This window comes from Streptopelia decaocto (assembly GCF_964273445.1).
Source record: "Streptopelia decaocto genome assembly, chromosome: 16".
In the NCBI taxonomy this organism is placed as follows: domain Eukaryota; kingdom Metazoa; phylum Chordata; class Aves; order Columbiformes; family Columbidae; genus Streptopelia; species Streptopelia decaocto.
The window spans coordinates 3,541,342-3,564,694 of record NC_138671.1 but is presented as its reverse complement, the minus strand read 5'-3'; the positions used below and the strand labels follow the sequence as shown (position 1 = coordinate 3,564,694).

Sequence of the window (23,353 nt, the reverse complement as noted above, 5' to 3'; positions counted from 1 at the left end):
AGACTGCTGACATGCATGAAGCAAACCTACTACTGAGCGCCCAGGCTGCCGCCCGCCCCGCGGGGCGGCTGCGGTGCACAGCGTCCGTAACCACCCCTTTTCCCTTCGTGTCTTTCAGGGCCTATGGCGAGCGTCGGGGAGCGGCCTGGTGAATAAAGCTGTGTGCACCGCCAACGTGTCCGGCTGGTTCTTGCTTCCCGCACTGCCTTTGACCCGGCGGGGTGCCCTGCCCGCGGCGCCGCCGGCCAAGCTGCAGTGCGACAGCAAAGCGCTTGTTCATAACTGGGGCTGCTCGGCCCGGCCCGGGCGGCCCTTTTAAAAGCAAGTGACAGCTCGTCCCGGTGGGCCCGGCGCTGCCGCCACCGAGCGAAACGGCGGCGCAGCCTCGGGAGGCGGTGGGGGGAGCCCTGGGACTTGCAATGGGGGGGTCGTGCCAGGGTGAACCCAGGCTGATGGCACTCTGTGGGTTGATTTGCAGTTTTAACCCAGCCTGGCCCACGGAACCAGCGTTCCTCAGGTAGTTCAGGGTTCGGTTTGTAAAGGGTGTTGCAGCGCTTTTGCTACTTAAGTTGTGGGATTCCTGCTTTGCTGTTGCAGGAGCAAAGCAACTGGGTGAAGGTAAAGCAGTTATTAAAGGAGAAAAACATGGGGTGGGGGGGTGGGGGGTCTTAGAACTTGAAACAAAATGATCGTTTCTCCAGAAATCTCTGCTGCAGCAATTTCAAGAGCCTCCCTCTTTTTCCATCTGTTAATAGCTGGGCTTGTGCTGGTTGCAGCCACAGAGGGTAGACTTATGTATAGTGTTTCTTGCATATAGAAAATGGCATCTATACCTGGTAATCATTCTAAGGTTTTCACAGGTAAAACGAAATAACATTTTTAAAGCATGTTCCTCCTGTGAATAACTGCTGCAGTGGAATTTATTTTCACTCCAGTAATAATACTCAACTTGAGCTGGACCAGCCTCAGCGTTGTTTAATCCATACCTGAAAAGCATGTAGCACAGTCTTCCTAATGAAGTTTTCAAAACAACTATTAAAAGGTAGTGCCTAAGTACTACACAGAAATAACCAAGTAGTTGTTTGACAGGGGATAAATTTATTTAATAAAACAAAGCAAGCAGATTGTAGCTACCCACAGTTTATGAAGTGCAATATGACAATCTTGTGTAATAAGTCTAATCTGTTTACACATTAGTGCATCTAGTCCTCTGACTTCGGTTATTGCACATAGAAATTAAATCATATAAAAGACCTGCGTACAAGACATGCAGACTTTATGAAAGGCAAATAATGCCTACATAATCAGAGCAAACCCCAGAATAGACACAGCCTGGAATGGTCAAGGAGGAGTTCAGGTAACAAATATAACCTACTAATATTTTAATTAAAGGTAACCAAAATAGGTGTTCAAATATAGAATTGATTTTAAATATATTAAACGCTAGTTTTCCTTTATGTTTCAGGCAAGGTGCTGTTTAAAAAACCTTCAATATAATAGCTTCATTTAGAGATGGTAAATCATCGAGTTACACATGGAAATTTTGATTTACATCATATGTGACAACACAACATACAAAAAAGTTCTTAAAAAATTACTCCTAAAAAAAAAAAGCAAATCATGTTATAAAAGGAGAGCAAAACTCACCTTCTTTGTAAACTAAAACATTTTCTGACATCAATGAACAGTTGGCAACACTGAGTATCAGAAAAATATTACATGTGTTAAATAGTGGATATGTAGTGTTCAAATATTAAATTTACTGCATACATTTAGTCTTGAATCATTACACCAGATAGAAATAAAAGGCAGTTCCCCCTCCTCCCTTAGTTTTGGCCATTAATTAGCAGAATCAGTCTTCGATTATATCGCGATCAGCTTGAATAACTGCAACGCTTGAGTTCCTATACCACAAAGTCCAAAAAAACAATGCATGGGGGTCAAAATCTTCCAGTCACAGCTGTTTGCACAAACATCAAGTGATTTGACGTCTGGCTGAGCAGCTGTAACCTGAGAATTTGGCCCCAGGCTTCGTGTGTAAACAGTGCAATGGAAAAGACTCACAACAAACTGTCCCCTAAGGAAAAACTCGGGTGTGTTCAGTTGTAGCAGGAGGCTCTACACAGAAGGCCAAGTACTTCTGGTCATGTGCAGTATTAGACATTTCATGTGTGTGCTCATGTCTTTAGAAACATTCAGAATTAATTATGAACCAAGGTGATTGTACCTCACTATAAGGCGGCTTGCTATGGTTTGGTCTCATGGCTTTACCGACGTTTTTCTCTCCATTTGCAAAAATCTGAGAGTCCCACCTTCACTGATAGTTGTGTGTTTTATGGCTACTTGCTTCCCAAAAAAAGCACAAGTTCTGTATGAAAAAAGTAATATGTATATACCACATTGAATCACAATATTACCTATACATCCAATTTACATTCTTTTATCCTGAAAGCATTTCATATTTCGATTGCTTGACACAAGCTATTGACTGCAGAAGTGAAAGAACATAAAACAGTTCATTCTACACCTCCAACTGCCTGAGAAAGAAAAATATTCTTCCAGTTTTATAAATTCATTCCTTATTTAGGATTTTTTCCCATTTGGCATGCAGTTCCTTTGCTGCCAAACAACTTTTCAACGCTTTAATGCACATTAACAAAGCATGAAAACATAAGCTGAACAAAAGGTGTGTTGATAAGCTCCTTGATCTATTACAGTTCGGTTCCTCCTCCCTCCCCCAGAGAACAGGTCATCTCAGCCTCCCCGTTAAAACCCAAAAGTAAATCAACTGCTTAATGGAATGAGACTTCATGTGGCTGAAGTGCACAGAACAACCACCAGGCGAGTGAGCACAAAGGTTTGGATACGGGCAGTCCGTGGGGGCAGAGTGGCACAGGGATGAGAACTACAGCACAGTTTATAAAACCATGAGAATAACTTTCGGAATACTGTAAACTGCAAGAGTCTTCACACGTCACGGCTGATCGGGCGCCTCCGCGACCTGGTCTTTAGGAGGGCACGTGGAGGAGCGGGGATCCATGGCCGAGTGCATTAAAGGAATATAAACATCATCCATGTTTGGCATGACAAAGATTTTCTGTGAAAAGAGAGGCAATTAAGTTACATTTCATATGCCACTTGAAAACTTGGCTTCCTCCTTCGTCATTTCCAGATAAAAGGTTCCTGCGTCCAGCATTATTTGAGTCGATGCCTGTACTGAAGCCATTTAGCTGTGTTATGGTTGTAGATGAAGCTCAGAAATACAAACTTTGTACTTTCCATTAAATTCGAATAGCACTACAGGAAATGTGCCAACTTTTCTGAACTCTGCTGCCTTCTCAGCTCGTGCCCACACACTTTCAAACTACTTATAATGAAATAAGCACATTTGGTCTCTGGTTGATTGTACAGGCTGGGGTCTGGAATTAATCTGGACAGTCAGCTGTTTTCCTATCCTACAAGTATTTGTAAATTTGTAGGTTTTTTCCCCATTTTGCACGACAGTCAATGCGATTTCTAAAAATTATAATTTTAAAGGAAATAGTAACAAGACACCTTACTGCCTCTTCAGTTCTCAATTCTAGACAACAGTTTGGCCCTCTTGTCATCTAAGAACACCTAGGATCATGTTGTTATTTAAGTAGCACAAATTCTGACATGGTACCTATTTCAAAGAAACGGCATTTTCAGCTCTAAAATACTGCTGGCAAGAGCTAAACCAGATTTCTAGACAAATCTACACATGGTTTTGAGATCATCCCAGAAGTCAGTTTGAGCTGAATTCCTAACAGCCTTTCTTTCCTCTGACCAGAGCGATGGAGGATACCAACTAGTCTTGAATGAAACAGGGGACATACAAAATTAAAAACCCCACCACTCTAATTGATGAAAACTACAATTAAGGAAATGAAAATGTAACGGAAACACACCTGAAACTCTTGTTCCAGTTTCCTCTCTATCCAGTCAGTCACATGGACCAGAGTCACTTCTCTCTCACCAAGTTTTGGCCGAGCTTTTAACTCCAGGTAGGGAGGTCTCCGAAAGCCGTACCTTAGGACAGCAGACACAGCAGGTTTTATTATGAACAGAACAGATTTTATTATGTGTGAACTGCCAGTGTTCTCTTAATAGCAGTTCTCATCTCATTTACAACTAGTTTGTATTGACCTCTTCCAGAACCCCTTTCAAAAAGGGGGGTTTAACCCCTTTTAGCAGCAGTTCCTTAGGTAACACACACCTGAAACATCACCTTACCATATCCTGTCAGTAGGTGGAGGTGGAATGTTAATTACTAGTGTTCCTCGGCACTCTTGTACTTCAACTGTTAGCAGCAATGGAGTATTGGACACCTCTTCAATTTTCTTCTTAATAAATTCAGTCTCTGTTGCTTTCTGAAAGTATTTTGACTTAGTAATTTTATCCACGATTCTCATGATCTTACTTGTCCGATGTCCTCCAACATACCTTTAGATGGAGAATAGAAAGAGTACATTAAGGTAATTTCCTTGAACCTATTGCTTGCTAAGACACCCATGGATTTCCTATTAAATCATTATACTTTTTGATATAAAAATTCTAAACAGCAGTTACTCATAAGATTCTATAGGACAGTAATGCAGATTTTTAAAAGGTGTAAGGAAATTCAGTATTGTATTTAAAAATCCTTTGTTCTCTTTGTCTTTAAGAGTTCTTTATATGATCATTGTATTTTTTTAAAGATGGAAAAACACATCTATTGGAATAATTCCAACAACTCATCACACAGATTTCAAAAGGTTTTGGGAATAAAACTCTGAGGAGACGCCAATGAGTATTTTCAATATGTCATGGAGCCTTTTGGTATATTCACTGTAAAAATCACTGAGATGTGTTCAGACATAGGAAACATTATTGTCCGAGACATTTCAGTGTTACTACAGATGTATAAAGCAAAATAAAACAATCAGAGCAGCAGCCAAACCAAGGAATGACGTGGCAAAACTGATGCTGGGAAATTCTCTTTCAAATTCTTGCAGGGCACGGGAGGGCAGTATTGCACAGCGAGACACGCAAAGCCTTCCAGGGGAATAAAAAAAGCAAAACAAACCACAAAACCCTGAGCAAGAAGCTGGGCTTGAATAACAGTTGTGTTCTTAGCGAAAAAAACCACACTGGAAATACGGGATCAGCAGGATCAGCGTGGGCATAATGCTGTATATGAACAGAGCGTTTCAAAGTTCACACACAAAATCCTGCTCTTGGCTCAGGCAAAATGCTGGGGACAGTCCCACAGGTTCTGTGCCCCAAAGACTCTGCTTTCTCTATAACCCCATCAGGATGTCAAAGGGAGCGCTGTACAGGTCACCATGAAGGGCTGTACAGTGGACGATGCTCCCAGCACAGGAAAGCACTGCAGAGCAGCTTCCTTCCATCTGTACTCACCGCCTGATTGCCGCTCTTTGCTCTAGAAATGGGTGAGTTGTGTTTGCTTAATTGCTTGGATACATTCACACGGCAACAATGAGCACAACAGGGCCAGACCAGGGTATCGGTTACACCAAGTCTGGAGCTTGGGAGGGAAGGATTAACCAAGAGGGCAGACAGCTCACCCTTCTGCTCCTGGAGCCACCTGCTTCTCTCCTGCCAGTTCAGCAGCATCATCCTCCTCCGAAGACCCAGCGCTGGAGGATTCCTCATCGCTGTCTGCAAGACAATACGCCCTTGGCCTGAAACTGAAACAATGCGATTTCCAGGTCAAATGTAATATTCTTAAATAGCTATTCATCATGTACAGCTTTGGTCGACATTACGCATATTTCTAGTGGAAACTTTGAAATGTCCCCTTCACTTTTTTTTATAAACTCCATCTAAAATAACAGAACTGAAGCCAGTCTGCCAGAACTAGCTTCGAAACAGAACATTTGTTTTCTCCAGTGGAACGTAATCCTGCGTAGAAGGGGATGGCAGGGGAATGACTATTCTACACACTCAAATCAAATGTGAAGATTAATTGAAATACATTTGAAAACATCCTTGTTGCTGCTTGCGGCTTCCCATGAAAGTTGAGCAGTACGTAGGCTGGACAAATTTTGTTTGTTTTTAACACACTGACAACAACACAATTTTAAACTGAAAGCTGAGAACATACGATTCTGTCTTGTACTAAAAGCAAACACAGGACTCGAACTTAAAACATCGTCTACCGACTGAATCCCGGAATCCCTCGGAGACATTAACTGAAGTACTAACGTATATACCTTATCTTCACAGCACTTTTAACCCAAGTCAATAAATTCCATTTTGTCTACTCACACGCCTGCAATTTTTGCAGCGTGGACGTATCTCCAGCAATGGCAACGTGCACAAAGCGCAAGAGAAGCAGATCTTGGTCACCTGCCTCCCAAGGAAACACAAGGATCGCTCTGACAGAGCGACGTTGTATCAAACTCATGACTCACCTCACTGTGTGTGTCACCACTTACCAATTTTGAGTAGAAAAAAGGCAATTTTATTAACAACTCATCTAACATAACCCTGGGAAGTAATATTTCTTAGATGTTTTGTAGAGATACTTTTGTCCCGTACAAATTGAGGCTATAATCTCCCTTTAGTATCTTTGCTGGAAATACTCCTTTTGCTACTATATTTATAGGGAAATTGACCTCCAGGCTTGTGAATGTTTAAGCTACACAGTGAATGATGTTTACAGGATTTAACGTTTTGTTTCGTATTCTGAAAAGAACCCAAGAAGGAATAAGGGAAAGAAAGTCATGGGGAGAAGAGGGGAAATAATAAAGTAACAGAATCAAACAAGTGCCGCTCTTAGGGTACAGAATATCACACAGTAGTAACTAATTCCTAGACTTCAACTGTGGAAGAATTTATGTACACAATCACAGGAAAAAATTCAAGTCTTTTAAACTGATTAAAATTAGGGAAGGATGCAGGGAATATACTTCATTACTAACAAGTCTTTACCAAATGCAAGAGCTTGAAATGGTTATACAAAAGCCTCAAAAGCACATGGGTTTAGCTCTAGGGACTACAATATTCTACAACTTCTTCAGAATACAGTCTATAGCTGTGTTTTCTTGCTTTTTTTGTGTGGGTGTTCTTGGAAATGTACTTGAAGCACCGAATAACCTCCCCAAGGGCACGGGCTGAGGCTGCTGTCTGCTCTCGGTACGCAGAGCAGACTGGTAGTTGCTGCACAAAGCCCTAAGGTGAGATGAGAGCTGAGTACAGCTCCCGGACACGGCGCCACGGCCTCTCCACACTGAAGAGTTTGCTACCCAGGCTATAAAATCAGAGTCATAAACCTCTTCTTCTCACCCAGAGATGCACTTTGTACCTGCAGAGGAGTGGAATGGCACAGCAAACCAAACCTCCTCCCGGAGGACTCAGGGACAGGGTTCACGTCACTGGTCCCGAACGGCAATGCTGGGGCCGTTTCTCAGAGACAAGTTCAGGTTTTTAGGTCAGATTCAAACTCCATATTTTCTGCCTGGCTGTGACCCCACTTTACTTTCCTGCTCATATCACCCAGTTCAAAGCATCTCCAGTGTGTTTTCGAGGCTCTCAAAGGTGTCGCCTTCTTACAAGACGGTGTTTTATTTGCCAATGTGATGGGGCCCTCCAAAGTGCCCCCACCAGCACCCTCTGGCTCAGGCCACGAGACTTCCTCACATTACACAAAGCAACAATAAATAAGCTTGAGTGCGATTTCAGGGGATCTCTGCATACAATGGACCATTTATACGGCACAAACATTGGCAGAAAAACACTCTGTAGCTACAGTATTGTTCCTGAGCAGATTGCACAATATTTTATGAATTGCCGTTTGTCGATTTGTTTGGCACAACACAGCAAAAAAGGGGTAAGAAATTGCGACAACTTCGGGTTAGCCTGTCTGTATTTGCCTAATCTCCAGTATGGCAGAACCTGCTACTGCTTTTTATTTTATAAAACTGGCAATTAAATTATTTTCTGCCCTTTTTGAGAGCTGCATTTTCCTGGGAGCACACACGAGAGCATTATCAAGCTGTCTAACAGCACACCTCATTTTTATTTCAAACGGTAACACAGCAGCAACAGCAGAATGGACTGAAACACTGAACCATTTGTCTCGCTTTGCACTGACGGTGCCCAGGAACAGTTAAAACTCAGGGCTGGTTTCCCCACCCTCCTCTTGCTGGATGAGCAGATGCTTTTCTTACATGAGTTTGTGGCTACAGCTTCTCAAGAAGCTGTTTGTTCCAGGCTCTTGAGGGATAAAAATTACCATAAGCAACCACCATGCATCACTTACAGACAATTCGATTGTGGATGCAAGCGCATGCAGAATGGTTTGATTTGTCACAGCAATTGTCAATTGATAATTAAAAAACCCAGTGAAATTAACACAATGGAAAGCATAGATGAGAATCACACTGTTCCATACTTCAAGTCTTTGTGTTTATCATATCCATTGTATTTAAGGGAAAAAAAAAAAGACAACCAAACAACCAAAAATGTCTCGTTCAAACTAGAATACGTTAGACTGCTCTGCATGTAAAGCCGGCACAGTACCTGGCCCCGAGCATCTGAAACATCGCAGCCCTGTGCAGGGAGCAATACAGTTAATGGTTGTACCTTCAAGTAATTGGTTGCTTAGCTACAGACATTTACATTTGCGTTGCTGGGGGCCTATTGCTCAGCTAGAGCCAAGCTGATTCTTAAATATGAAATCAACGCATTCACTCATTATTTCTAAAGCCGCTCTTGCACTGGACAGGTAAAAATACACAATGAAAATCCTAAAGGCATGGAGAAGAAAAGCAAGAATTTGATTTGTATAGACATTTCCTTCTCTATCCCCCATGTTTTGGGTGGACAAGATTAAAGGGATTTTTCAAAATTCACACCTACCAATTACACTGATGTAAATTCAGAAATATTCATTTCAAGCAGTGACAACGAGAGTCCAGGTCAATTTTAAACCCTCTGCTTTTCTACCAGTGTATGAGCTCATTCAGCCATTAGTTTTTTCACATCTATTTTCTTGTCATGACTGCAGTGTAATATAGTGCTGCTCTACATACTGCTTCAAGATATCTCAGAATAAATGGTCAGAGCAACACCATGAGAATATAAAGGATCTAGTAGCTTCATTCTGAAAGGCCACAATATTTTATTCATATCTAAACAAATGGCCAGATTTGGATAATATTTCCATGATTTGCTGGCAGTGGTTGCACACTAAATCAGAGACCACCTGCTGTTGTGAGGCGGCAGGTTTCTGACATACAATGAGAATGAGCACTCCGGAGCTGACGGGGTGGGGGTTCCAGGGGTGTCACTCACCAGGTTAATACCAATGGACAGATGGATGAAATTCAAACAATATCAGAAAAACGAGAGGGAAACCACAAATAGAGAGATCAGCCCCAGTATGTGTGTTTTCTAATTAGTTCATCTATAGGCATTTCACTTGGACTGCATATATACAAGGAAAATGTCACTTTTTCACCATGAAAGCCCTCGCTTGATTCTACCATTGCAATATCTTACCCTTCTTTGCCAATTTCTCCAACTTTAAGTGCTTCACCAAGTGGCTCTTTACCCAGTTTGGTCAAGTTCATCTTGGTCTCTAGGGTCATTAGAAAAGATCCATTGTAGGACATTTCCAAATCAATCCAAAGTCCTGAAATGAACAACAGCAAAAAAAAGTTACTTCAAAAACACTCAGAATCACTTCATTTTAGTGACAAGCCAAAACTTGTTTAGAAAAAGTTTATACATCACACATTTTCCAAAGAGAAAAGCTACTTTTTCATCAACCAATTATGTCATTAATTCACAAATAATTAAAAGGTTATCAAAGCAAGTTTTCTGTTCACATTAAGCTCATAGAACAAAGCTGAATGTTCAGCTATGAATCAAAGCCACACTGAAAGACAGATCCGTGAGCACAGCTAACAAGCTTAAAAAAGAAGTGTGATTTACGCACAACTAAACTGCTTAAGAGATCTGAACCAAGATAAATAAAATAGAATACAATCAGGGATTCACTTCAAAACTGTTTACAGTACTGCTCCAAGCCGAATAGTAATGGGGACACCTCTATATTACATTGTGCAAAATGAAGCAAAACTCGAAATCCCAGAGCACTATTGCTTGTCACACATCACAACCTGTGGCCTCTCTTACTTTTGACAATGGTGCATCCCAGTACAAAAAGGTTTGCTCAATAACTCTGCTATAGAAATTCTTCTTATGACTTGCAGCGAACAGGGTCATTACTTAAAACAATTCTAGATGTGTCGTATTGTTAAATCCTATTGTCTGGGCAGACTATTCGCTTATTGCAATCACCAAAAGAATTGTTTTGGGAATAACTGCAAGATTAGGTTCTGCCTCTTAAGTGGCACCCTGCGGTGTCACAGATTAGAAAAAGCTGGAAGGTATTTGTGATCCAGAGATCAGAAATCAGATTCCACTAAGCACAGATTATGCACATTCCTTCTGCAGACACAACATGCCCTCCCAGTGTCTGCCACACCAGCCACTCACGCCTTCTACTTCTATTTACTTATTCAGAAGCAATTGATGGTAACAGCTCTTTGGGTTTGATTCATCTAGAAAAGACACACCTTCTCAGTTAAAAACCAACTGGTTTCTTTCCTGCAAAAACATCAGAAGAATGTCATTGTCCCAATCCCACCCACTTATATTAACAGAAATACATGCAGCTACCGGAGCCCAGGTCATTGACACGCTACGAGATAACACGCTGGAAGCTGGACTGAGGGCAAACTGCTTCTTTACTAACCCAAATTATTTTCCACCATACAATTTTTCTAATACTGTTCAAAAACAAAACACAAGAACTCAAACACAAGCTTATAAAGGTTTTTTTCTCTTTACGGTAACAAAACAGCAGTAAAATCCTCAGAAACAAGAGACCTTTTGGACAACCAGCGAGTCAGCGCGTTTCAAATGTCCGTGCTGTTTTAACAGCAGATCAAATTAAGCAAAGGATGCCATTACTGAGAGGGAAAGTTCCTTTTGGGCAGAAAACATTCATACGCATTTTCCAGAGGGAAAAAGGGAGGTAGGGGAGGGAGAATGCGCAAAGAATTGGGCAGATGGCACCATTCATTCAGCTGTCTGGTTCCCAAGCCTTGACAGAAGTACAGTAAATGCTGCAGCATATGCTCTCACCCAAACAGCACTGTATTAACAGAAACAAGCTTTTTTTTCCTAACATTGTCTGTTAACAAATCTATTTACTTAGAGGAGGGCTATAACAAAAAAAATATTTCTTCATAATCAAGCACTGGTAAAAACGTATGGATGGAACAACGTACATCACAATGAGTAACTGCGTTCTAAAACCTCACAAAAAGCCACCTCAAACAACAAATTCTCTCAAGCACTGTAAAAAAAAATCCTTAAAAGTGTTGATTTCAGGTACTGGCCTAAAGCTGTAGGATTCTTTTTCTTTTTGGTTTATTCCTGGGTCTTTCTTACTTACCAACAAATACACTTATCCTTATGAAAACAAGCAATTCCAATAATCACCCCCTTGTTTACGTCCTTTTAAGTACAAGAGCAAAACAAATTATTTCAGTAATGGTTCAATGGTAGCTCTCAAAAACTCAGCTATTAAGAGTTCACATGTCACTCAACGATATGAAAGAAGTTACAAGGATTACAAATTCTGCCATAAATGTTTGCGCATCACAGGTTAATGGAACAAGAAACTGAAGGAGTTGATTGTTCTCAGCGCTGCTGGTAACTCAGTGTTCAGCAGTCTCCTAAATCCCACCTCAGGACTCACAAGTACAGTCCTGGGTTACAACTAAAGTTACGAGAGCAGAGCAAGAAATCCAAAAGGTGTTTAGGCAAAGGGAAACACCGACAAGAGCCCCAAAGCTACGTTCTTTTGAAACAAAACCGCTTGGCAAGCATCATACATGTAAAGATTTTTAAAAGCTTCTCGCTTTGTTTTCTGTAACTCAATAACATTTGTGGCAGTGGTGAAGCCACCTGGCTGCTGGGAACAGCGGGGGCCGGTGGAGATCCCGCTGTCCCCCGCGGGAAGCGCATGACGAGAAGCAGCAATATGGTTTGGTTCCTCGAATTGCACGAGCTTATTCCCTCTATTCAGTTTTTATTTCTCTTAAAAGACAGTTTTTGTTCCTCAGCAACACAATTTCCTCTTTTCAAACAGGCTTTGTTTATAAAAGTCAGTGGAAAACGTACTTTCAAGAGAGTAAAGTACCCAGTGTTTTATAGGTAAGGCTTTTCACTAAAGAGTTGCAAGACTCAAATGAGATAAGGGCAAAAATAGCATTTGGATACAACAGGCAATATTAGTTAACATGTTATGTACGTCCAAGAGAATTTTGATAATTCCGCAGAGCCTGTTCTGCTCACACTTTTACAAGGTCAAGGTTAGAGTTTACGAACCTTCTCACGCTCTTAGTCAGTGATTTGAGTGGCACGACTTTTAATATTAGTGAAAAAGATGTTTTTTATTTCCTCCCAAATTTCATGTATCTGCTGTTCTTGCAAAGGTCTGATAACTGTTATTTGAGTTAGAGAAGTGTAGTAAGAATGGCAGACAAATGAGTCTTACATCAAAACCACAGTTAAATAATCCTTAAAAAGATCAGGACCAAACTACATAATATGAGCAAAATGAAGACTAAAATGCTTCTAAGCAGAAACTGGCTCATTAGCTAACGATGTACCGCTGAATTCTATCAAAGTTCCCCATCCTGGGGAACCACTGTTGCTTGACCATGAAGAATAGGGAGCCAAACTACGATCTTGAAGAGACAATAGAATAGAAACGCCCCTCAAACTCAGCACCCGCTGCACTTTCCATGTCCTCACGCTCCAAGATACCAAATCAACACAATAATCTGTTCCTCCCTTAGAAATGCTGTGCAAAGAGAGCTAGTTAACATTGATCCTGGTATGATTTTCAGCTAGTTACCTGTTCATATTTGTTGTTATTGTTCTAAATACGCTACTGAGACTTGCAGAAGTTTGGCTCATTGCTGGCCAGTAAATTAATTAAATTCCTATCATCTCAATACCAACTTATTGGTTTTAGCACCATCTAGAAATGATTTTGATATCTTCATCTAAGAATTGAAAGAGCAGTTTAAACCAAAAGTAAGTTGTTTGCCATGCAATCCAAAGCTGCACCACAACAGGCCCTCCAAGGAAATATTTCCCTTTAGACCAATTAGAAACTTCTCCGCGTTGAGTTACATGTATTTTACCTCTGTGATCAACAGCGGGTTTGAAGGCTTGAAGGATCTTGGGCACTGCTATCCCCATGTCAAGCTCAGTTAGAGTTAGCTCATTCATGAAGTACGGCAACTAAAAGAACAGAGTGTAAAAATCAAGCCCATGTTATGGAACTGAACATCACTGTTTCCTGAGAGAAGAAAGGTCATTAAACTTAAGGAATGGATTGAGCTGAAAAGTCCCCAGTGAAAGAACACAAATACAGTTAGAGAAATTTCTTCCAGTTCTAGGATTTTGCAGTTATCTGTTTCAAAATTATATTTTAGGGAGAAATTCAGCATCTGAACTTGGAATGCTTTTAAAACTACGCGGAGTTCAGATGCTGACCTTAAACCCCCAGCACCCTTTTTAGTCAAAGTCTGTAAAAAGCTCAAGAATGAAGTGAAAATCCTATTTTACTGTGAATAAAAATCAAAGACTCATTTGAGTTTTAAATTCAGTCACACATTTTATAGAAACATAGTGATTTGGTATCTATTTACCATAATTGATAAAAGTTCTGTTTCCTGTGAACAGGAACAGACAGTGCTTTAACCTATCTAAAATACATCTATCCCCCATTCCCAGTCTTTCCACTTGAACTGTTTCCAAGGCGCTGTTGGGTACCCTGCTGTCACAACTGCGGAGACAGGCAGGGCAGAACTAGGTTACTGCTTATTTCCCAAAGCACAAGCAACACTATCTCACAGCTGGTGCTGGCAGCTCAATTCCAGAGCTTTTGTCAGCAAGACCACATCCTCCTTTGCCCTTAGGAACAGGCAAACTCCTCCCCAAGCATCAGGAGCTGCACAGCCCTGTGATTAACTGCTGCTGTTCAGAAGTCACAGAATGCAAAGGGAAGACCCAGAAGTCATTCCAAGGCACCACCCGTCCCTTCACCCCTGAGCTCATGCCCTTGATGCACAATTACATCCCATCACCCGCAGGCAGCTCTTTCCTGACTCGCACCCACCGACCTCTCCTGCCCGCTGTGCAAGTCTGAAGTTAACAGGGGCACATTAGAATGGTGGTTCTCCAGTCTCCTCTGTCTTAGAGGCAATCTACTGTTTCCCCAAGCAGATTTCATAACTGACAAGCAGTTCTGGTTTTCTCTAAAGCAAATACAGTAATACATGTGCACAGACACAAACAGTTCATGCAGCTGTAGTTCATTTGAAACCGAAGCTACGAAGTTAACATCCTACTGCGAAGTGGTTAGCAAAGCTGAACTGGAGCTCTGCATCACATTTACTTATCTTTTACATTTAAGTGTGAAATAACTCTTTCTTCCACTGTTTTAAAACTCAAAGACTATGTGTTTGTTTTCCTCCATAAGGCATGCACAGCGCACGTCTCCAGATTAGTTACCTTTATTTTGCTGAGTTTCATTTGGATCTTCTTTGACACTAGATCAGACCAATACTTTTCTCCTAAAAAATCCCAAAATATTCTTCCAAGCAAAGCATTCACCCAGGCCTCCTGTTCCTCTTCTTCAGCTTCCACATGGGCATCTGGCAACTGAAAACACAGAGCAGGTTATTCAGCTCTGTAAATTCTATAAAGTAAGCTGCCCTGACATGAGCTTGCTTGTCATCATCCTGACATGCAACAGAGTGAATGAGGCTGCAGAGATACGGATTCAGCTCTGACAATGAGATGAGAAAGCTGTGTGTAATTTAACCTCTGGCACAAAAAGCAGATAAGCCCAGAGTGGGCAGACAGAAATGGGTCTGTAATAGAGACACTCTCCTCACAACAGGATCTAGAAGAACAGCTACTCTGTTCTGTTTTATCAAAAAATAGGGAAACAAGATTCAACTGTACATCCTTAAATTCAGTTCGGAAACATCACAAATAGATGATAAACAAATGCAGTACAGGGAAAACACATCCTTCCTTCTAGGGTTTGTATATGGGATTGAGGAAACCACATTGTTCCTTCTCTGCGTTAAAGGCTTTGTTTACAGTGCAAGAGGATTATGTCTTGGTTTACTTGAGAACCATTTCAAAACACTTGGAGATATATGTTCAGATGTCACATCACTGACTCATGCTATCACGTATTGCATTAAAACACGTTAGTCCAGGCAGAACTCCTGAAGCCAGCAAAACGGCAGCGCTTTCTAAGGGCAGGCCGGTAGATCCACAGCTCTGAGCCCCGTTTCTGGCCATGCTGCTCCCCAGGGCTGCAGCCCCACGCCGGTCACTGGGGCAGCGGCTCCGCTGTGACGCAGGTTCCCTGCCGGCACGGTTCAGCTATTTATAGAATGATTCCCGACACGTGCCAGATTCGGCAGCGAATGCATCACTGCTTCAGGGCTTGTCGGGAGCTACAACAGTTTTTTTCCTGCGGGAACATGAGACGTGTTTATTCATATGCTACACTGTGGCCTCCTACTCCTTTCTGGACATCGTATGAAAGGCTGGCATCAAAGATGCATGACATAAACTACATCTTTTAAATGAATGGTGATTGTAGTTAGTGCTAAGGATTGATTTATTAAGAGTGTCATACTTTATGATAAGGTTCTGTTTATTAAGAGTGATTCAAATGCAGTCCAAGAGGCCCAAGAATTAGAGCTATAGATGTTGTTCACTAACACATTGCTACATACTTGACAATACAAACACATCAGCCTTTTACCAAACATTTTAAAATGAAAAACCATACAAACCATCTATCCATGGCTTATGTCTTTTGAACAAGACTGTTCAAATCAATCTGTAGTCTATACAAGAGCCAATTCCATTTCTGTCCTAGTTACCCCAAGCAGCAGGAACGCTGCAGTAAAACCTGCCCCCCAGCAAAGCCACAGCCAGAGGACCATCAGACACACTCACCCTACGAAAATTAAGATCAATTTTACTACCAAATACTAAAAAAATCCACTTAAATTGTTTCAACAAGCCAGGACCTCAAAAATGTGCTTTTGTTTCAATCTACTTTAGAATATACACAGAAAAAATTATCTTTTTACTACTATTGGGAAGTAGCAGTTTGTGGGTTTGTGGAATTTCATTTGAATTGTTTGGGTTTTGTTTGTTTTAATCTTAAGCATAAAATATAGGTTCTTTTTGGACCAATGTTTAGGACACATCTGGGCATTCCTAATGAAGAAAATCTGCAGCCATGTTGCCTTCAGCTGTACAATCTTTTAGGTACAAGACACTGCCCAAGCCAGAAAAAACCACAGATGTTCTTGGGAGATAAGAAATGAGAAGAAACTGTGGTGAAGGGGGGAACTGGCAAGCCTGAAAACCCTCACTGCCTTGATAAAAAGTTTAACCTACAGTTAAAGAAATTAATTTTCCTTTCTACATAACTCATTTTAAAAGCAGTACTCAACAAGATAAAATATATCACCACCTCTGATGCATATTTGAGGTATTACCTTTTTCACAGCTGTAGGGCTGCTGTCTGCACTGAGGACAGGGCTACCCGAAGGGCTTTTCTTTTCATGTGGAACACACTTTGCCATGTAAATACTGTAGTCCAGAAGCATTTTCTGCCGCACGTTGCCAGCCAGGTCCTTGTGCTTCGGCTGGGACGCAATCTCCTCCGCGCTCCCCTTGCTGCTGCTCCGGCTGTGCGTGAGGCCGGGCTGGCCATCGGCTCTGCCGAGCGGCGGCAAGATCCCTACATCCAAAGCAATAACACCCGTTTAACAGAAAAGGAACCTGACAGTCCAACAGCAGAGCGTATGATCAAACACGGAACGGAACAAAATTAGCTCATGGGTTTAATTTATTCTGAAAAAAGACCGTTCAGAGCAGCACTTTCTCATTTTGAAGGGTGAAAGTCAATTCTGCTGCTGTGTGCTTAGGTGGTCCTAAACCCAAATTAGTCAATATTTGGTATGATTCAGTGCTCAGCAGGATGTGTGACTGGAAAACTCAGCTGATCAATAGCATATTTAAATACGGACACTCACATATGTACAACATATGGCAGAATTCCCAAGAACCCTGCTAGGGAATGACTAAAATAAAAGTCAGGTGATTAAAATGTACCTATAACCACATGTTAAAATAAAAAAAATTAATTATAGACTGTTGCAACTAAAAGGACTGTCAAAAGCACGAAACCATTAGAATTTTAATTAGCCATTAATTTTGCATTTGCATTTCAAGAAGTTATGTGCCAGAAATAGTTATGTTAACCAATCTTTAATCAGGGAATAGATAAAGATGGAAAAGCATGACTCATTCAGATTTAAAATTATATCAGAGCATGTTTTTAAATTAATATTTCAAACATTGATCAATACTGTAGACTAACACGTTTGTTGGTAACAGGACTTATTCAAACACAAAAATGTGTTTGCTGTGGCATTAACCCAGGAGGAAGCGCTTTAGTCTTTACAGGAGACTGAAGTGGAAGGAAGGACAGAGGAGGAAGAACAGTAAGAGCACTGAGTCAAACACTGCAAATACTGACATCAGTTCCAACAGTACAGAGAGGAGAAAAAAGGATTGAACAAAAATGACAGGAGTTGTTACAGTCACTGAAAACTAGTGTATTCACATAAACCAGTGTAAAAATAGTAAGAACAGTTGAGGGCATACAGCCAAGAGAGGAAAAGGCAGGGTGGGAAGGTGGGAGTGTGAGGCCAAGATAAGGAGCAGAAGAGTGTCTTTACTATTATTTGTCTGTAAAGATCACTATGGCTCCACCGTTGCTATAACTACCACCTAGAAAACATAACTCTCTTTTTTTAATAGACATTTTGACTAGAACACGGAATTTGAATACCTGGCTTGCTCCCACATAAAGCAGACGGCTTCTTTGCTTCAGACTTCAGCTTGGATGCGAGAAGGAACCTTTGGAACCATTCCTCCTTCTCCCTGCCCGTCCTCCCAAAGAGATAAAGCACTTGATCCTTTTGGCTAGTGTACTTCGCTCCATCCTGAGGCTTCTTGGATTCTTCATTGCTCGAGTCCACTTTTTCAGCAGCTGACTTTTCTTCTGTATTCTCCTTATCAGTCTGGGCCTTGGCCATGAAGTCCTCCTGTCTAGCAAGTTCAATGCAAATAGGGTACTTCTTATTCCAAATCCGTTTTCGTGCCAGACTCTTAGGAACCAGGGAAATCTGAAGGATAAATTAAAAGGCTACATTATTTTTCAGTTGTATCTTCTATGTGAGAGATACAGATCCCACATCGCATCTGTTGGGTTTAACTGACTCTCAGCTTACAGGGGGTTGATGTCACTAGGTCTTTGGTGAGCCTTGAAATGAAAACAAAGACCATTTAAGTAGCTCGGACTTCTACAATCATGTGGAGAAACTCAGTTTTCATTTAAAAGATCTTATTCTCACAGTTACGGAGAAAAAATAGTAAAAACAAGAACCTTATCTCTGTCACCATGTGGTTGGTAATGAGAATCCAATCCAAGTTTTAAAACTCAATTTGTCAGGCCCACCTCATGAAATTGAGTGTTTGAAGTCGGCAATAGTTACATTAAGTAAGAATCTAGGAATAAGAATGATTTGCCGATAACCATATTCCAAATTCTGTATATTCAGAGAGAATTGAGACAACGGAAGTGATGGTAAGAGTGATAAGAGAGCAGATTCTAATCTAGATGCTGAACTTAACAGTGTTCTCTGAAAATGGTGGGTGATTACTTTGCAGAATAGCCATCATTTGCTTATTGCATTCAAAGAACTTGGCACTTCTGTAACCAATTTAGTGTGGGGTGAGGGGGGAAGTACTGGAAATTTTTCTAAGATACCATGGGGAACAATCACCAGTCAAGTGCTCTTGTAGCATGTGATAGTTTTGATTGTCTTCATTATGGGAAAACAAATCTGCAGTAGGCAGGAATCTACGTTTTTGCTTTATCTTTTTCACCGTCTTCCTCTACCAGAAAGCAGAGCTGACACCAAGATGCTTTCCCGTCCTGACTCGGGGAAAGCGAGGGAGGTTTTCCTCCCCGCCGCCTTGGTCCCTCTCTCCCTAAATCCCAGTCAACTGAAGCGGTTTCCTCCTCCATCTGTGCTGCCAAGGCTCTCCAGTGATGCAGCACATTAAAAAAATCCATTCTTTTAATAATGTGGTATCAATGTATTACTTAACGCAATGCCAATGGAGACAACTTCACGTGACAACTCTTCACAGATTTGAGGGAGGCAAATAACACGTGGGAAAACTGCCCCAGCATTATTCTTCATTCACTCTTCCAGTTGCAAAAATCCCAATTTCCTTCCCTGGATGGTGGGCACCCACAGCAAGTCTGTTCCAGCCACCTCTCGCTCGCCTCTTTTACATCCATGTACAATGTTTGTTCCCTCTTCACGTGAGATGGAAACGTCATCTGAACTGCCTCAGCACAGAGACAACCAAAGATCGTGCGTTCTGGTGTAAGCTTCAGAAAGGCATGCACTAATCTAATGCACGGGAACAATTCTCTGAACTCCCAAGCGTTATCTTCCGCTTTGAAGTGCAGAGGAAAACCTGGCTTTGCCCTGACTGTGTAAATACGTATTTTTTTCTAAATCCTGCTCAATCTTCCTCCCCAGCACAATCTTTTGCAATTTAGTCACATCAACAGTTTCATTTACATGACGACGGCAGATCAAACCAGAGGCATGAAAAAATGTCAAAATTTAAAAGTTTCAAAGTACTCTTTGTTAAAATCAGATAAAAGTGTGGCACACTCACCTTGCTCTCTGTAAGTTCATATATTTTCTGGCTGACATATGTGACTTCAGGCTTTGGCTCATTGTACACAGCCCTTCTAGAAATATTTTTATTGGGTTTTGAAAGTCGTAAGGTGCTTCCTTCAAGTCGCACATAGACGGAGTGAGTCAATGTAGCATGGTACGTTTCTGGATCATAATTATAGATTTCATTCATCCATCCCTAGAGAAGACAACACTTGTTATCAGGCTTTTCAGCTGCTGGAAAACCAAGTACAGCATGTGTGTAAAAGTTGTAAATAATTAACCAAGCTTTTGCCAAAGTTGTTTCACTTACTGCACAAATACAACAAACAGTAAACGCCCTCAATGAGGTAGCGCCAAACTGACAGAGCATGAGATGAGGACTGTATAACAAGTGCACAATTTGTTTTGCTCAGTAAATAATTTTGTGTGTGTAGTGCAGTGCTCTCCCACCTCATCTTCATTAAATACTCACTGGGAAGGGACACGGGGGGACACGGGCAGAGCTGCTCCCAGCCAGCACCCACCTTTAATCACCAACAAAAAGCCCGGCTGCTCACAGCACAGACACCTTAACCAACAATTCGGGACTGAGTAGAAGACCACACTGGAGTTTGGTTTAACGCGATTTACCATGTTGTGTAACTGCCCAGTTACGACACAGCGGTCACACAGGTGGATTAAATTTCATTCATTTCTGTGCAGTGAAAGAAGCAGAAAACACCCAAAGCAGCCCTGCCACGACAAGCCCGTACGTGCCGGCTCTCACCATGGGGGCGATGGCACTCCATGAACATCGGCTTACGGAACATGATAAACGGGGCAGAAGACGAGCCAGAACATTCATTCAAGGACAAATTTTCCTGCTCTTAACCTGCCCTACAACATACTTTGGTAACTACTTCCACCTGCGCATCAAAGCCTTAATTTGGAGTACTCAGTATTCATTAATGTCAACAGAACGTGAAGAAGAGAGACTCAGACATACCCTAAAGCATAAAGTACGATGGCATCTTTATAAACACCAAGGTGCATATAGCAGGGAGAGAGCATCTGCTACTGGGAGGTGGGGAGAGCTGAACGAGCATCCCCAGTATCCTTCAAAACAAAAAAGTTCCAACTACCTTATGCAAAACAACCCAGAAATTATTGCAACACTTTAAGAAGTTTCCACCCACACACAGAAATGTAAAATTTATTTTAATGCTCATTCAGTGCCATATAATTTCTCAAAGCAGACAGCACGCACTTTCTTAGGTGCCATAGTAACAGCGATATGTAGGTTTTGCTTACTCCAACATCTAGCTCCATTTTCACTATAAATCCTGAAAAACCTTGATATATTAGCATTTCTTTTATGTTCAGGAAAGATTAAGTCATTCACTTTTGCTCAGCTCCCAGGCAGACCACTTCTTTTATGAACGGAAATATATAACCTATATACCAATGCATGCTCTTTGAAGAAGCCTTGTGTTTGGGTTTCTTGCTTACACCGTGTTACATCCAACTACCACATAGGAAACAAAATGCATGAAGTTTTCTATGAACCATCGAGGTTCTGCACAGCAGGGGTGATGTATGTCCGAGCACATCCCATTTCCTTCCTAGAAATTATTAAACCAAGACATCTTTGAGCAGAGAGCAATTAATTTTCAGCCAGAAACTCCAGCTGGACTTACTGAAGCACAAGGACATCACGTGCGTTGCCTAAAGCCACTGTGAGCCACTCGCCCTGTGCAGAACTGCAATCTCCATCTGGCCCCAGATCTCTGGAGCGGCTCCCACCCCCCCTGGCTCCGATCTCAGGCTATTTCTAGCTCAGACACCCAAGTCTGGAGCCTGCGGCCAGGCAAACATATGGGCAAAAATTGCTGCCTCAATATTCCCTTCTCCTGCAAGGCGGTTCGGCTGAAGACCACAGGGGCTGGCACCAAGAGAAAGGGATACTTGGGAAGTGGATCTTTGCATGAAGCTTCACCACACGAGCCCTTTTTCTGACTGTAATAAGCTGTGATGTTATTTGGAAACCTCCAGCTGTGTGTGGTACCCAAGAAGGAAGCTCAGAGTATGCCTGAAGTTTCTTTAACATGCTGCTTGAAATGGAACTGGCTGTAAATGTATTTCTCTTCTGTCAGTTCTGGATTTTGAACATGCAGTACCTCAGGCAGCTGGAAATCACTAAAAGTCTTGGACAGATTCTTCAGTCGCTGATAACCTGATGGTTGTGCTATGAGAAACAGCACTGGCACTTCTGTGGGGTTTGCTATGTACGGAAACCTACACAGCGATTTCTGTACAAGGAAGAGATTTGCTGCTTCAGGTATTTGAGGAATAGCCCAAAAACCAAAAGACAATTTAAAATTCAAATATTTGGGGTTCTCTTTTCAGAAGTACCTAGTCAACCGTCAGGATGAAAGAGACACCACACTGCATTACACCCAACCCTCCTCATACATACGTTCTGAGTTCTCTAATTTCTAAGGATCCACTGTTTCCTTTCCACACTCAACTTCCTAATTATTTTGTAACAGAGAAACACTGTACAGCTGAGTGTGAAACCTTAATACTTCACCAAACTATGGCTCTTCACTCACTCTGAAAATGTGTGCCAGCTGCAGGATTTTTTTGCCCCATGTATCTAATAGTGTTAAAGGAGGAAAACCCACCATCCACCTTCTCACTTTAGTAATTTTCATTTTTGTAAGCTGTGTCATCTAGCATAAAAAACATTTTTCAGAAGGTTATCCAAGAAACCCCCAAATTAGTTCCAAAGTTCCTGCATTTTAAGAACAGTTTTAGCAGAAATAGCTCCACCCCTCTCTTTGCAAAAAGAAATTGGAACAAAAGATTCACAGCCTACGGAAAACATTTTGCAATGCATCTAAACAGAGAAGTTGTTGCCATAACGTGCTAGCAACAGACGAATTTTCCCAAACTGCTGAAATAACAACGGATTTCTTTGTGTAGGAGAAGAGTGACTGTATGATGGGTCTTTTTTGTCCTAGCGAAGTTGTTAAAATGAGAAATATAGTAATTGAGGGAGGACAATGCCCATAGTCATGTGCTGCTCTGCAGCTGCTTGCCATTTACACTGATCCTGTGATCTGGGCTTGTAAAGGTCAGCAGTTGTTCTGGATCCGCAGCTGAAATCGGGAGAAAGCGCTTCAGCATCGGGCTGGTCACTAACCTGAAAACGGATCTGCTTACGGTATCGGGCAGTTCTTGCTCAAAACCCCACACGTGCACTAACAGAATCTGGCCTGTTTGTTGGACAGCAGAGACTGAACCGGTCTGAACAGGAGCACTTGCATAAAACCACTTTATAAAGCCCACGCTGGTTTACTTTTACTTTTTCATGACTCTGGTCTGTAAATTTTTTATTCGAACTGCAGTTCAACAGGATAATTCATGTAAGAACTGCAAAG

The 23,353-nt window shown here is 41.6% G+C and overlaps 1 protein-coding gene across 4 annotated transcripts in view; it reads right to left on the bottom strand.

Moving 5' to 3' along the window:
* Positions 1–1,078: 1,078 nt before the first annotated feature.
* TEX2 (testis expressed 2) overlaps positions 1,079–23,353 on the bottom strand; it is a 43,462-nt gene continuing 21,187 nt past the window's right edge. For all 4 annotated transcript variants that reach the window (XM_082066705.1, XM_082066703.1, XM_082066706.1 and 1 more), the window contains exons 3-12: positions 19,927–20,127; positions 18,017–18,353; positions 16,656–16,900; positions 14,632–14,781; positions 13,257–13,356; positions 9,529–9,661; positions 5,589–5,711; positions 4,255–4,464; positions 3,930–4,050; positions 1,079–3,097 (exon numbers count right to left, since the gene is read on the bottom strand). In XM_082066705.1, the coding sequence (XP_081922831.1) occupies positions 2,975–3,097; positions 3,930–4,050; positions 4,255–4,464; positions 5,589–5,711; positions 9,529–9,661; positions 13,257–13,356; positions 14,632–14,781; positions 16,656–16,900; positions 18,017–18,353; positions 19,927–20,127 (1,743 nt within the window). In that variant the 3' untranslated portion in view covers positions 1,079–2,974. The remainder of the gene's footprint in view (positions 3,098–3,929; positions 4,051–4,254; positions 4,465–5,588; positions 5,712–9,528; positions 9,662–13,256; positions 13,357–14,631; positions 14,782–16,655; positions 16,901–18,016; positions 18,354–19,926; positions 20,128–23,353) is intronic.